Below are 15,890 nucleotides of genomic sequence, written 5' to 3' on the forward strand. Positions count from 1 at the left end.
AGGGATCCAGGGTCAAACTGGTGACCACGCAGGCAAAGGGAGGAGACGTCTCCTAGCAACCGCCACTGTCTGGTCTAAAACAATGAGATGATATGAGAAGTGTATTTTGAGGACATGAACACATCTGGGTTGTTTTGCCATCTCCATTTGATTGTTTGAAAGAGGCTTCGGTCAAAGTTTCACATTAAAGCTTCAACAAACTGAAACGTTTCTCTGGGTTACTAATTGTAAAAATTAATCCATGAGGAAATCAAACAGAACAAGCAGCATTACAACTTTGTAATCATCCTTTATTCCAATTGTTGTCTTTGTGGATGTATTCAAGAGTGAAGAGTGTGTAATCTGTACCTGGCACAGTTTTGCACTCATAAATCGTGTGTCTGTGTGTGTGTGTGTGTGTGTGTGTTTGTGTGATATGATTGTGTGGGTTCTCACCTTGAGCTTGAACGACTCTCTGCAGCGACTGCACAGCGTTGGCACAAGGTTTCTGGTCCAGCACGGCCTGGGACAGCGGCTCCACCTGGGACAGCAGCCGGAGGGGAGAGGATGGAATATACAGTATGATACACCACACACACACACACACACACGTACACACACACAATCTCCTTCACACACGTACCTCCATGCCCAGTAAAGCGCTGACACAGGCTTCAGAAGCATCACAGATGGCTGTGAGGTCGTGTCCCCCCTCCAGGGCCAGGACCACCCGACCCCCAGCCAATGACATCAGCTGACGGGTCAGGAAGCCAAAACCTGGTCGAGCACACACACAAACACACACTTGAGGGTGAGACGATTCATTCTCTCAGCCTCATTTTGCAGAGCAAACCATTTGAAGTTACAGTATCATTGTGCCTGCTTTCATAGTGTGTGTGTGTGTGTGTCTTAGTCTTGATAATCTCAGTGTTATCACTAAGAAAGGGACAAAGGCCCACGCTTCCAATATTTTGTCTGCTGAAACCTGAATTCATGCTGGATGAATGTGATTTAAAGCAAAGATAGATACGTATATGAACAAGAACATATCCATTTCCTTTTTAACTGAAACGTATCAACACAGACGCTCTCAAGTCAAACGCTCCCAAACGAGACCTCCCTCTGTCTAAACTTCACCACGAGGAGATTTGCTTACATCTTCTCATCTGTGTCTGAAGCGTCCACACTCTGAGACGTTCAACTGTGAGGAATGGAGCTTTAACCCTCAGCAATTTGTCCCAAAATGAGGTTGGACAATTACAAACATGTCATGACAAAATATGGATTCTGACTGAAAATGAAAAATAAAAGCAAGTTCATATGATACAGACAGATGGCAGTAAGAAACAGGAGACTTCCTTTCAAGGTCCTTGAATGTGTGTGTGTGTGTGTGTGTGAATCTGAAAGCTTGGCGCTCTTTCAGGAGCTAATTCATGCTTACATTTGGCTGTGACCTTGTAGCCGCCCAGTGGTGCTGTGTGTCCTTCCACAGCATCAAAGCCCGCTGACACCAGCACCACGTCGGGGGCAAACTCGTGGGCGATGGGCATCACCACCGCTCTGAGGAGGGAGCAAAGGAAACAACAGGCTCAGCATGTTTCCATGGATACTACTGCATTCATTTGTGCTGTGATTGAGGCGGGATGTTGAGTAAGACCTGGAGTTCCTTCCTGTGAGGTGTACAGAACAGTGAATACAAAACAAAACATCCACGTGTGTGTGTGTGGAGTGGAGTCTTTCTGAGCAACGCTGAATTCCATCACAATAGAATTTAAAGTGTAGCTCGGCCTGTTTTGTTTGAGAACAGCATCAAACCGTGACGGCTGTCCCACCAAAACTCTTTCTGAGCTTATTTTAACTGCAAACATCCACTTCACTGGAAGAACTTTCCCTTTGAAAATGATGAAAGATGAATTATCAAAGGCCACGTTCCAAGAGCTTGATCACTGCTCTTGATCCAGTGTTGGTACGTGGCCAAGAATAGGAGGTGGGCGGCTCCAGGTGTGAATGTGTGCAACTGTTTAACAGCGCGGCCGAGTGGGAGCGTTGCTGAAGGAGAAGCCCGTGTGCTGCGGTTATACGGCCAATAATCCACACAATCTGCAACTCCAGGCAGGTGGCAAACACCGACACGTTCCTGTGCTGCCTGCGTGTGTGAGTGACACAGGCACATCAAAATGAGACCCCTGCCATGTCTGAACTCTACTGAGACCACTTTTCTCACTTCTATCCTCTCCTCACTTCCTCTGGTGTCCCGCTGCCAGTTATTTAGCAAGAGCGCATGGCTCATGCCGTGTTCGATTCTCTCTCTTTCCCTCTCTCCCCCCCCCCCCTCTCTCTCTCCCTCTCTCTCTCTCTCTCTCGGAGCGGCAGTTCAAAGGCGTTTGTGAGCCGTCTGGTTCCTATTAGGAGCTCGTCCCTCTTCTCACGTCACTGACAGCCAGCCATCTGGGATCCATTGAGCTTAACTACGCCTTTCGATTCCCTAACAATGCACCCCCTACCTCCTCTCCTCTCCTCCACTACAATCCTCAGCTTTTGTAGCCCCTCAGTAATGCATAGGAAACTACAGTATGTGTATGCATAAGTACACATGCTACATACACTAAAGCCATACTGGCACCTAAGTGTGATATTCCTCTGAGACAGGTACACACTGCACGTGTGTGTGTATGGTGCTACTGGTGATTAGACATCGAAGTCCACCTTAGTAATCCTCCACGGGTGCACACACACACACACACACACACACACACACACACACACACACACACACACACACACACACACACACACACACACACACACACACACACACACACACACACACACACACACACACACACACACACACACACACACACACACACACACACAATGTCATGGAAGTTATTTTTTTAAACTGAACTGAGCTCTCCCTTGATTGTACTACAGTCCCTCCCGTCTTGACCACAATATTTGCCATCACTGAAACACACCCAAAAGCCGAGAAACACATCACTCAGAGAGAGAGAGAGCGAGCGAGAGAGAGCGGGAGACAGAGAACACTCGGTCTTCTAATTCATATTTAAATTGAATTACAGTATTGGCATCAGACTAGACACTTAATTGCGCTTCATACGAGGTTCATGATGCATTAAATTCAGTCTGCGCTGCATGTTATGCATTGATTCACACCAGTTACTCCACAGAATGGTGCCACAGTTCACACAGAACGCATCATTCAAACCAGTGTAGTGTGTGCGTCCTCACAACAACCAGCGTTAATAGACGTCAACACACTTTGAGTACCAGTGAATCAGGCCATATCTGTTATTAGATAGATGTAAGAAAATGGCAAATGTGGAAAAATGGGTAGAGTGAATGGCTTTGGGACAACACACAGTACAGTACTGCACTGTGGTTAGCTGAGGACGCTTTCCCACATGAAAACACTTGCCATTCCCCAAACCTGATGAAAAATACCCAAACCAGACGCCTGCTCAGGAAAGGACCAGTTGTTCCTTAATCAGCATGCAGAGCTGCAGTAAACACTGGCCTTAGTGTTTCTCAGTCTGCCTATTGGCTCATGGGGTTTTTACCAGAATGGCTTCACCCATTAGCATCTTTCCTTTGACGTGGGGCCCACCCACTGTGTGTGCTGCATGCCGCACCGTGTAGAGCTCACATACTGTTTAACCTTCTCGTGGCGAGCCAGTGTTGCTAACAGAAACACAGAGTTCATTACAACCGCAGGGGGAAAAAAAATGAATGAATGAAATGGAAGTGTAACGCATCTCAGCTCTCTCTCTCTCGCTCGCTCGCTCGCTCTCCTTACAACAGCAAATAGAAAACTTATTCATGATATCGCTTCAAAGAACAACAGTTATTGTTTTGTTGTTTTGCACATTTTAGTCCATGGTAATCAAGCAAAGTTGATGTGACTGCCGACCCCTCACCCTCCCACACCGGGCCATCGATCTCAGACTGATTCATGTATTATTCCTGCCATTCTTCCACTGATCTCATTTCATGTCAGTGAAGTATACAGATTGGCTTGCGGAGGCATGAAACCTGCTTAAGATAGGTAATCCGTCACAGTTTGTGCTCGGAGTGAATTCAGTCAAAATTACATTATCTTGCATGTCAATATTGTGTATAGTTTCCAGGTTGTGTTATTCATGAGCTATCTGCTGGAAAAAAGAAACCAAACCAAAACCGATGTCATGAAAGGCCACGCCAAGTCAAGAGTTCCACAGAATCAATTACTTTGACTTTTCAAGCAATTTTTGCTTTTCCTTTCTTTAGGCTTCAAGTTTAAAATTACACTTTGGTATAGGCAGCGTTGTAATCTATGTGATTTGTGGAGAAAGTGTTTATATAGCTGTCTGAGCCTTGAATTCTTGATTTCTTGTTCTGCAGAGGTGAAGTATAGGAAGAGAATCTGTGATGCTGATGTAACCTGAGAAGGTTTGAGACAAGTGAGTGAGACTTCATACCTGAATGCAGCCAGGTACTCTGCATCCCCCATGGGAGGGTCCAACCCCCCCGTCCATGCTACGTTGACATTGAAGCCCTCTCCTGCATCTAAACCCACCTGAGAGAAAGAGAGAGAGAGAGAGATGAGATGCATCACTTTCTTCCACGTTCTTACACAGCATATCTTAGGGAATTGTAATTTATGTTCATGTCTCTGGAGTTCAGCCTTCTGCAATATCACAACAGGTCCCAGTGAGACTGAAGAATCTGCATGACAGTGACAGATTTGTGTCACGTTAGCACCAGCGTTGCTCAACTTGGATTGCGAGCGGCCAAGGAATATCATTATGGAAAACACGCGGCAGTGATTAGGATTTGTAAATGAAAGACGGATGGCTGTTAATTCAACACCCCCGCGCTTCCATTTTGATTCCGATACAATTTGTCCATCGGCCCTATAAATCACTGAGCCGCAGCAGAGCTATAACATACAGAGTAAGAATGCTGTAAAATGAAGTATTTATGCAGTCTGTATACCAAGATAGATCAAATGTAGAGCGTCAGGAGTGCATCTGGCACTCTGACACAGAGCCACAGGTGCACTGGGAAGAAGAAATCAATATCAAGCAAACGCTGAAAACTAAATCTTCCCTTTATCGTCAGAGCAAAGATTGGACTTGGAATATTTGCTCCAACAACAAAGCGAAGAGATCATTTTCCATTTTTGTAAACACACTCACATGATTAAAACTCTTTTGTACGATCCCATATGTGTTTGTATCTAGAACTTAACATACAGTAACAGAGTATTAAACTATTAGATGATAACTTAAAAGCTCCTATATGATTGGTAGACGCAGCACGAGATGCCGTGTATACCATACTGTATGTGCAACAACAAGTTCTTATCAAAGAAAACTAAATGAACTGTATTCATATATGAGAGGAGATGCGTTTTACAATCTAAATTCCTCCAGTCGATAGTTTTCATATGGGCAGTATTGCGATTGGAGCACTTTCACAAAATGCCAAGCAGAACTGAGGGAGCTCTTCTGTTTGACCTTGCATACTTGGGGCAGAGAATAAACCCTTGGAAAGAAGTTTGAAGGATTCCTGCTCCTCTCTTTGTAGTCCTGCTAGCAGCCATTTAGCTGTTCTCTGAGCCCTTCACCATCAGTCAATGTGTCAGGTTGAGGGGAGAATGAGCAGACTGATTGACACGCACTTGGCAGCAGGCGTGGTAATTTCCTTTGTGTGTGTGTGTGTGTGTGTGTGTGTGTGCGTATGGGTGTGAGAGGATGTTTGAAAAAGAAGAAATGCTGATGAGCATTGCAGAGCGTCTGTCTTCATTCTCCTCTCAGTGGACGGGATGTTCACAGGGCAAACGAAAAACACATGAGGCCTTCTGTCCTCTGCCAACTGGTAATGTACCCGTATGTACGCGCACATGCACACGGACACACACACACACATACACAAGCACACATAATTCTTGAGTTTGCTCCAAGTCTCTCGCGCTTCTCTCTGTCTCCGTTCTCTCTTTCATGTTTCTGGAGTTGCTGGACTGGATTAGGCCTCTGCTGGTTTCTGTGTGGTACTCGGCGCTCTCTGTTTTGGCTATGACATCACACCCCTACCCCATGGTGTGTTTTATACCTACACGGGGGACAGTGAGACTCCAGAGGTTTACCACACAGCTCAACCAAGGTCGAGGGGCCACTTAAGGCAAAGCCACATCCAAGCTAACAGAGCGTTTTATGTACCGTCCTTCATCAGGGGATTTTATGGGAAAACACTGACTATTCCATCCTCATTATCGTGGGGGAAGATGGGAGAATGCCGGGGACCGAATGGGTGGTGAATGCCACCGTGGGTTGGGGTCAATTCATCTGACTGCGGATAGTCATCACTGTTGGTTTCTGGTAAGACCGCAGGCAGAATTCATAGGCATCTCAATTTCCTGTATGCAAACACAGACATGCTATTCTACTGTACACATCCTGTTGTGAAGTTCTCATATCCAAAGGACTGAAGCTCAGTTCCGTTTCTAAACTAAACTGAACTAGGGAAATAGCTAGGGAAACATTAAACACAGTGTGATGTGTCCTTCACGAGTTCACTGCATAAATGTTTCTTAAAAGTTCTGTGGACCAGTAAGACTCACACTATCACTAGGAACAATAGACAAAAGACTTACAACTCTTATAGTGTGTGAAGAGACTCTGCATCACACATCTAAAGAGTGACTTAAAAAAAAAAAAACAAGGTCAAAGGTGGGGGACTTCCAGTTTTGAATTGGAGAGCGTTCAGTGGTTTGTTTTTGTGTGAACTGTTGTTATTGCCAGAGGTGACCTACAGGAAATGTTTACATGCCAAAAATGATTTTCAGTACACGAGATTTAAATGGTATTACATGAACTCTGTAGATTAGATCATGGTATGATAAATAAAATGAAAGTGTCAAGATAATCTGTGTTATCAGCACACATAATAACACAGTATATCATTGTTTTGTGAAATAGCATTGATTCCATTTTCCTACCTCGCCAGGACCTCCGATCCCAGGAAAAAACGCCCCATCGTCATATCGATGCAGAGAGATGTACAGGACACTGGGGTCATTATAGAAGGTTTCTTGGGTGCCGTTACCATGGTGAACATCCTGGATATTGATTGGATGACAGATTAAAAAGCTGCCAGGGACTAAATGGAGTTTATTTATTAAAAAAATAAATATTTCATTGCATAGTAACATTTCTTGAATTTTATAGAATAATGCAGCTATTTATCCCAAAATGGATCAACAGGGCCGTAGAAATGTTTTACACATTACAAAATATATTTAACAGTAAAGTGCATGTCAAAGCATGTTCATATGAACACCACCTGTCTGTGAATCAATATCTCCAGCTTCTCTGCATGTGTGTGTGTGGGTGTGAGACTGTTCTTATGTTTATGTGTGTCTCATCTAAACAAACATGACTTTTAAATCCCACAGTGATAACAGGATCTCCACTAAATGATAACTAAGAGCGCTACTATGCAGGGCACGTCTGCTTCTCCGTGCTCAGTGCCCCAGACTACATGTGTGTGCCTGTGTGCATGTCGCTGTGTTTATTGGTTATATTTATTCCTGTCCATATGGGGACCAGTGATGCGGGTCATGCGGTGAATACTCACCCAGTCAACAATGAGGATCTTGCTGACATTGAGTTTCTGCTGAAGCTGCTTGGCAGCGATGGCCACAGAGTTGAAGAAACAGTAGCCCCTGTGGACAAACAGGCAGGAAGAAAGGCCAACACATCTGTTATTCAGGACAGCTTCACCAAAGTGATATCATAAATTAACCATATGGACTGTACAGCATGTGCTGCCATAATGTGTGTGTTCAGTCCAGGTCATGACAAAATTGTCGAAGACACACAGGCAATCATACAATGAACTAAGATTTTGTGAGATTAAATATGAGACGGTGTCTTTATATCTGAAGTGCTTTTGTATTTTATGTTCCACTGCTGACATCCAAAAAAAACATTTTCTATCAGAACATTATGCTGAGTCAGAAATGTTGCACTATAGAGAAACGCAGCACCCACAAATTTTGCGACAAACAGAAACCCAAAGGTAATATTAAAATGCACTCCACTTTCCAAAAGATATCATAGTAAGAATTGCTGGCAGGATATCGTAGATGACTTTAGAGAAATGAACTCACAACTTGGCATTGCATCTCACACTGACAGCACACTGTCATGGTGAAGGTGTGCAAAAATATGTTGATGTATGAAAAACAATGGATGAATGTTCAAAGTGTCAGTGTCAGCATGGGTCGTAAAACTGTGAGCGTGTGTATGGACTGTTTATCATACTGTATATGCAGTCCAAACTCCCCTCATCGAGAAAAGTCATTATCATCCCATAAATTTCCTGTGACAAGCACTGCTGAGCACACAACAGCTCCAGCTGAATGTGGTTACTTGGATAATGCCTCCTATAAAAAGACACAAATTCAGACACACAAGTATGCATGTGTGCGCCCACACACGCACACAGACACACCTTTTGCAGTGCTTTGCTCTATGTCTTGAAAGCTGAAGATAGTCTGCCTGTGGTATTATGCAGGTAGCACACCTCACAAAAAGGGCACACACACATTAAGATTGAGAGACAGTCCTTCTCTCTCTCTCCCCCTCTCTCACTGAGCTTAGATAAATCCTTTGAAACTGTTTTCCGAGGCCTCCTGGCTGTGTGTGTGCGTGTGTGTCTGTTTCTGTGTGTGTGGACATGTTGCTGTGCTTACAGAGGGGCGGAGTGGGTTGCATGGTGTCCAGGGGGCCTGACCACAGCAAAGCCATTCTGTAAGAGAAGAGCAAAAATCTTAACACTATGCTGTTTTCAGTAAAGAGCGACCAAACATTACAAAAAAGCTTCAAAGGTTTATGCTGATGTAGATAGTTTTGATATTATAAACACTGGCTGAAACATCCAGGGGGGCTGTCACTGCGAGGCGTTTAATCATCTGTTAAACTGCAGTCAAACAAGCCTGTTAGAGACTATGACTAAGCTAATAATTTGCCAAAAAAGATGCACCTTCAGCTCTCCTTGTGCCACCTTTAGTGCCAGGTCTGTGACACAGCCAGCAGCCAAGCGGGACGCAGCTGATGTGTGAATTTCATTCCAGACTGTGTCAATATCTACCTGTTAGTGACACAATGATGGGACAATGATCAGTTAAGACTTCATTTGAGATACTGTCAGAATTTGTTAATGATCGACCATTTACACTTACACACATACTGCAATGGGGATGGATTAAAAATGTTCATGTATGCGTATTCTTGTACCAGTATAATTAAAGATGTTTACTAGTAGGTTTAGTGAAATCTTCAAGTCAGACTAGTCTGCAGTAAGGGAGCTGCAACGCTCACTGGAGTCAGTTTACAGAATTTTAAATAATAAATGTGAATAAAACTTTGTGAAAAAAGATGACAGTGGTCCTGCAGCATTTGTGGATGAGGACAACTGCTGAGAAACGGTTTTATTTTTTTCTACAGTCACTATTTATCTGTCCCAACCTTCCTCAAATTGAATCCTGTCCTCTGTTTCTGTTGTTCTGTGTTTCAAAAGTCACATTTCTGGTGGTTTGCCATGGTGGAACAATGAAATCAGAGGAATTTCTTTTATCACCGACTTTGCCATCTTGTTCTAATCAGCCCTCTTCAACAGAGCAGCCAAGGGCCGGAAATCCAGGCAGATCAGTCGTCTTATCAACTGACACCCAGCCCCCTTCCTCTTTTTCTGTCTCCTCTGCTCTCCCAATTTCATCATTTTCCTCCATTTCTTATCTTCTTCTCTGTTGTCCTTTTCTCCCCTTGTCAAGTCATTCTGTTGTCCTGTTTTTATCCTTTCCATTCTTCTTTCTGTCATTGTCTTCCCAAGAATAAATATTTCCATCTTCCTTTGTTCCTTTTGCTCTGTTCAGACCTCCTACCATTTCCCTCTTCGCCATCGTTTTCTTTTGTGCCCATATAATACTTTCACCCCACACCCCTCTACATAAAGTACATTCTCTCAGGCAAACATTACTTCAAGCAACAATCTGTTTATGAGTCCACCCCCCTTTCCCTCTCTCTTTCTTCCCTGTTTCACCTTTGTGTAGGCTTTCATTTTTGAATGGATTTCCAAACATCTTCGCCAGTAACAATAGCATCAGCAATTTGTAGTGCTATTAGTGTAATTATGTAATAAGGGAATAATCAGCCATGTAATGCTTGAATTTCAGTCATGCAATTAGATTAATGGAGAGATTCCCACATGAGGGCGATGTGCATACAGTAGGTTTATGTGTGTTTCTGTACAGATTTATTCTATCCTCTCAGGCACGCACTCACCCCCACTCCTCCACATGGCAACCTCAACAACGTCCGCTGAGATAGGATTCCTGCAAGAAACATTTCATTTTTTTGAATTCTTCTTATTGTTATACAACACAATATAAGTTATTGTTGTCGTGTTTGTGTGAGTATCGCACCAGCCAGTTTTCGATTATCCAACTTGAGGTGGTTGAGCGGGCTGGTGCCGTACAAAAGCACATGTTTCTCTGAATGGACAGACTGCAGCTCCTCCAGAGTGGCCTTCCTACTGCGTATACACTACACACAGACACACATATACAACGCACTCTTGGGATACGCAATTGCCAGAACTCGCAGATGTACTTGTTGATATAGTAAACGGTGCATGCATGCGTGTTTGTATGTGTATCATACCTCACACTGATTCCGGAGGCCTCTTTCATGAAGTCTGGACCAGATGCTCTGAACTCTACCTGCATGCTCAGGGTGCCGGCTGTTGTCCCCACAGGAACACTGGTGCTTCTGCATCTGAGAGTCATAAACCAGTCCTAGCACACACACACACACACACACACACACACACACACACACACACACACACACACACACTTCTCATTAAGTATTCCATAATTCAATCCGACATGAATTGCCTCAATAATTGCACAACCAGCTTTATTTTCCCTTTTCCAAAAAATGGTCTATGTTACTCACCTGTGGTAAAGCGTAGCTTATGGGGTGTGTCTGCAACAGGGCTGGACAGTGACCGGCATGCTGTGGTGGCAGGTGGAGCTGAAGGTGGAGGGAATGAGGTGGAAGCTGGAGAAGATTGAGTCCGGGACAGAGGCTGGTGGGGCAACACCAGGACAGGCACAGAGTCCAGCTGAGGCCCTGGTCTATGGATCAGCTGCTTCTGTGATTCCCATGAGGGAGAGAATGAGGAGAGCATATAAGTGACTGTTGAACAGCAGCAGCATAAGCAGCATAAGGCAAATTTCAAGGCACTTGTAAGTGTCTAGCTATACATATTTCACCCACTTATCATATATATACACTGATACTGCTTGTCTAAACAAGCAACTGATAAAGCAAATTCAACATTCTTTTCAGCATATATAATGACATGGCGCCCCCTGATGGTAAGATGATGTGCTCATAAATCAAACTCGGTTCAATTTCAAGGTTATTTTTCTTAAACGCTTGAACATTAAATCACTACGGAGCTATTGTGGTTTAAAGGTAATCAGGGTTTCTTTGTTAACATGCATGTTTATGCAACAAGGTGCTCTAAAATCTAATCAAAGCATCTTATCCATAGGTGGAAACTGATACAAGTAGAGAGTATAGTTCAGGATGCTGTTCTTTGATTGGATTCTACACACTGAGCAACATACAATAGTGTACATAATGTGTGCATAGATGCGCATGTGTGTTTAGATAAGCAAACCTGACTGAGAGTGTGCGGGTGTTCAATCAAGCTCTCCCGTGAGGAGGTAGTGGACTCTGTGTCGTAAACTGAGTCGGTGCTGGCATTGCTGTGTCTCCTATGGTAGCTGTCTTCACACACTGAGCCAGGCTCTGAACCACACATGGATCCTGGCCTGGATCCAGACTCTGATCCGATCTCGTCCACCTCCATTTCCTCTGATGGGATCAGTGTCAGCCGGGGTTTGTCAGGGGATTTGCTCATCAGCTGATATTGAAGAATGCAGACATGATAAAGTGTTGTATAGAAATATGTATACAAGTTTTTTTTTAACAGTTTCTGAGGCAAAATAGCTTTAACAACTCTTTCTAAAATTGTCACACCTGCCAAACGTGTTACCTGACAAAGAGTAACTCCTGCTGTCTCTCACCTTGCCCAGTTGTGCGTTCTGCTTGAGCCTCTCCGGCATTGACTTGTGATATTGCTGGGGCAGCTGGTGCAGGATGTGCGGGTATTGGCCCATGTGGGGAGGAAGGGGTGAGTGACTATAGGGTGGAGGCTCTGAGCGTGTTCGGCCCAGTGGCCTGTGGGATTGTGAGTTGCCCAGACCTTCCCTTCTTTTACAGGAGGATATATGAGGCTGCTGCTGCTGCTGTTGCAGGGGAATAGTCCTTAAACCATGAACTGGAAAACACAGGGTAAAACACAGGAAACAGATGAGAGGACAGGCAGAAGGGTTACGGTACATGGGGAGGGTAAAAATAATTTTACAAGCACATAAGAACATAATGACACATATGAGAGATAAAAGCATAGAGAATGGGAAATGAGGCGAGTAGAGAAGGAGACAAGACAGATGGATCAGGAAGGTCTACAGACATGACAGCGGAATTATATTAATTACGCTCATTCCAGACATGAATAGAAAGAGGAGATCAGACAGCATCAGCAGTCATACATGACAGATTTCTACCATATCTACATTTTCATATTTTTTAATATTTATATTTATTCCATTATTCCAATACTTGGAAAATTCAGCATTTAGGAACAAAGTATTTTTGTACTTGAAATACAGTGTGTACAGTATTGTAGAGCGGGCAACCTTATTGTCAACTCAATAGTACTGTAACCACTAGAGGGCGCTCTAGTCTTGTTTATACAGTATAAAGCTAGTGAAACGTTGCAGTACAACACAACTTGGATGTAACCTACAGTTTCAAATTCAATATGAGTCTATTTAATGTGAGATATAATGTGTTCCTCACTCATGCATATTTGTATTTGCAGAAGCCTTTCTGTTTCTCCTGTACGACAAATTCACAGTAACACATCTTACCAGACAGAAGGTGTGCGTGTATCAGCCCAGTATGTGGTTCCAGTACGAGGACAGGATGCAGTCGCTGGGCCAGGGCAGGACTGCTTCCATCTAGAGCCTGGTAGACCTGAGGCAGGGCGGATACCGGCATAGGCCTCGATACTCGCTGGTCAGCCTACGGTAGAGCAGAGTAGAGAGGCGAGGTGGACTGGTGTTAGGGACGTGTATGGCGAGTACTATGTTAACCCTAATGCTCAGGCGGCCTTCATAATAGTGACAGCTCACATCATCATGTTAGCATGTAGAATGAGGACTCTGACGGCCATTTGTAATGTAGGGAGACTCATCCACAAGCAACTGAACAATGTCAGCAAGTGAGTAAACTACCATATGACTTATGCAAGTAACACAAATGTAAAATGGGCCAACCTGTGCAGGAAGCCCAGCAGTGATGGTGGGCATGGCAGTGGGATTGTGAGGCAAAGTGAAATGGGCCAAACTGCCATCCTTCAGCAGCATCCTGTGTGCCTTGGTAAAAACAAATTGGCAGAAATATTCATTATGCAGATGAAATGGGACTTCAACTTACTAACTTAGATAAACCAACAATGAACATGATCACAGTTTCCTCATTCCGTATAAAATGAACAACATATATCACGTATAATGGAATTTAAAAGAAGTTCTAAAGTAATACAGTTGCGCAATTAACTGAGAAAAAGGATGTATCTCATATTGCGTAATATGTCATGTTACAGACAATAAATGCAACACAGACAGTACTTGATTTTGCAAGACTTGTGTGTTTAAAAAAAGATCAAATCTGGAATCCTTCTGAAAGTACCCTGGAATTTGAAATATTGAAAATGGAAAATGTATTCATATTAATGTTTTAATTAGACCAGGAGTGCTCAAATAACATGGCTATGGCAAACATTAGCCATCTGGCCTTCTCCATTAACCCTGTTTAAAACATTAGCCACCATTTCTCTAATGCATTAAACACCCAATAACCATTCTTGCCCTCTAAACATGGGTTTGTTTGTAAATATATATGTTGTCAGTAGGCTTATATGACAGAGTTTGCTAAATGAGAAACTATGGTTTATACTGTATTCTATAAATTAATCTAAAATTTAAAAAAAGGAGGAAAGCCTTTGCTGCAGAATGGAAGAACACGAGTGAAAAATAGTCAAACCATTTCTCCACTAGTAGTCCTACTGAAGTAGATCGGATCAGAACACTAAACCTGTACTTGCTTACTCATTATAAGCGGTGGATACAAATCTCTACTGAATTGCTAAAATGTGAATGCTAAAGGATCTACCTCCAGGGCTAGTGGGAGGGCCCCACTGTCCGAATGGAGGCTGCCGTTTGGTGAGCTGCACCCTGATGCAGGGGTGCTACGGCCGCTGGCAGTTGAGTCTGGGTGACGGAGCAGACACACTTCATTACAACTCATTACTTAGTGATGCTATATGATGATGCTTTATGATGACAATATATGTGTTCAAACAATATCACACATATTGCTTTAAACAAATCTGTCTCATGTGTGCAAAAACGGCACCATAATGTAAGTTTGTGTGTGATTGTCTATTTTGTGATCAAGCTGAATGTAGATTCTCTACCCAGAGCTTCTGTCCTGTGCTTCATAGTGGGAGGGGCACTTGTTTTGCGCTGCAGAGGGCTTTGCCTTGTACTGATGTACTTCTTCAATTTCCACTTCAAAGTAGGCTCAGAGACTGCAGACACACAAAAAACATGCATGGATTACATAGAGAAACAAAGAACTTGACCAATCTGCATGAACAGTACATAAACATTGGCTTCAATCTTGTAGAAGTTAAATGATAAACTGAATATATAACCAAGAAAAACTCCAACCCACACATTACAGTCCAGGTTGGTACTGAACAGGTTATGCTGTGTAGTTAATTAAAGGAAATCTGAACAGTCATGCATAATTTTGTACTGATATTTTATTACATTTAGAATGATTATTTTCCCGTTTTCCCTTTATTTGAAATCATATTTTTCACAAGCTGAATTCGCTGACCAGCTGATTGATGTCTTATACAAAGCATCATATCTCAATTTTAATACGTTTACATTTGGTTTATTTTACAAAGCAAATGCAATCTATAGCAAAGCCAAGCCCAACAAATGCTTAAAACCCGAGTCAATAGCATGAAAAAGGTCCATGTTTATATTGGTTGAGCTACAATGAGCCTATATAAAACATTGAATCAGTGGCTGGCTGAGGAGATGAAAGGCGGCTGTGTGAAACACTGGGCCAAAAACAAAACACTAGAGGGTGTGGGTGTGCTGACACCTAATGGTACAGGCACAAGGAAAATAAATAAGTGTATTCTGAATGGTGAGTGTATTGGAGAGATATACAAGAGAGAGAGATCACTCCTCCTCTCATTCACACAGCAAGGAAGACTCTCACGCAGTTCATTTTACACATACCTCAGTTAATGTTATGCAACTGCTTTGCTTTGTGTCATGCTCTCACTGTTGTTTTATGACTCTTAGGTCTCTCTCTTGCCCTGGAGGCCTGGTGCTTGATGACTTTCCTCAGTAATGCTGGAAAAGTACACTGCTGTGTATGTTCATTCTCTCAGTCTTTATCTATACTCCAGAATATGTAACTTAATGACAGTTTGCTTTGACACTGAAGAGTATCATGCTGAACAAAGTATCCCGCCGAGCTGTGTAGTCAAATTTCTGAGTCGGTGTAACTCAAACTGCTCAAAAGTACACGACGGCAGGACAGACCTGGGATGGAAAATCACTAATAACCTTCACAGTTTCCTCAGGGTGGGAACACTGTCACAGACAAACACTGATG

The 15,890-nt window shown here is 43.2% G+C and overlaps 1 protein-coding gene across 3 annotated transcripts in view; it reads right to left on the reverse strand.

The window, feature by feature from the left end:
- LOC142991016 (histone deacetylase 7-like) overlaps positions 1 to 15,890 on the reverse strand; it is a 35,154-nt gene that overhangs the window by 3,898 nt on the left and 15,366 nt on the right. For all 3 annotated transcript variants that reach the window (XM_076140947.1, XM_076140949.1, XM_076140948.1), the window contains exons 6-23: positions 14,665 to 14,778; positions 14,361 to 14,458; positions 13,463 to 13,561; positions 13,055 to 13,208; positions 12,146 to 12,399; positions 11,737 to 11,982; positions 11,004 to 11,202; positions 10,707 to 10,840; positions 10,469 to 10,589; positions 10,329 to 10,378; positions 9,028 to 9,135; positions 8,738 to 8,793; positions 7,618 to 7,705; positions 6,980 to 7,099; positions 4,458 to 4,555; positions 1,421 to 1,539; positions 623 to 756; positions 436 to 520 (exon numbers count right to left, since the gene is read on the reverse strand). In XM_076140947.1, the coding sequence (XP_075997062.1) occupies positions 436 to 520; positions 623 to 756; positions 1,421 to 1,539; positions 4,458 to 4,555; positions 6,980 to 7,099; positions 7,618 to 7,705; positions 8,738 to 8,793; positions 9,028 to 9,135; positions 10,329 to 10,378; positions 10,469 to 10,589; positions 10,707 to 10,840; positions 11,004 to 11,202; positions 11,737 to 11,982; positions 12,146 to 12,399; positions 13,055 to 13,208; positions 13,463 to 13,561; positions 14,361 to 14,458; positions 14,665 to 14,778 (2,277 nt within the window). The remainder of the gene's footprint in view (positions 1 to 435; positions 521 to 622; positions 757 to 1,420; positions 1,540 to 4,457; positions 4,556 to 6,979; positions 7,100 to 7,617; positions 7,706 to 8,737; positions 8,794 to 9,027; positions 9,136 to 10,328; positions 10,379 to 10,468; positions 10,590 to 10,706; positions 10,841 to 11,003; positions 11,203 to 11,736; positions 11,983 to 12,145; positions 12,400 to 13,054; positions 13,209 to 13,462; positions 13,562 to 14,360; positions 14,459 to 14,664; positions 14,779 to 15,890) is intronic.

This window comes from Genypterus blacodes, unplaced genomic scaffold, assembly GCF_046128005.1.
Source record: "Genypterus blacodes isolate CSIRO-AG114 ecotype Tasmania unplaced genomic scaffold, CSIRO-AGI_Gbla_v1 ptg000017l_1, whole genome shotgun sequence".
NCBI lineage: Eukaryota > Metazoa > Chordata > Actinopteri > Ophidiiformes > Ophidiidae > Genypterus > Genypterus blacodes.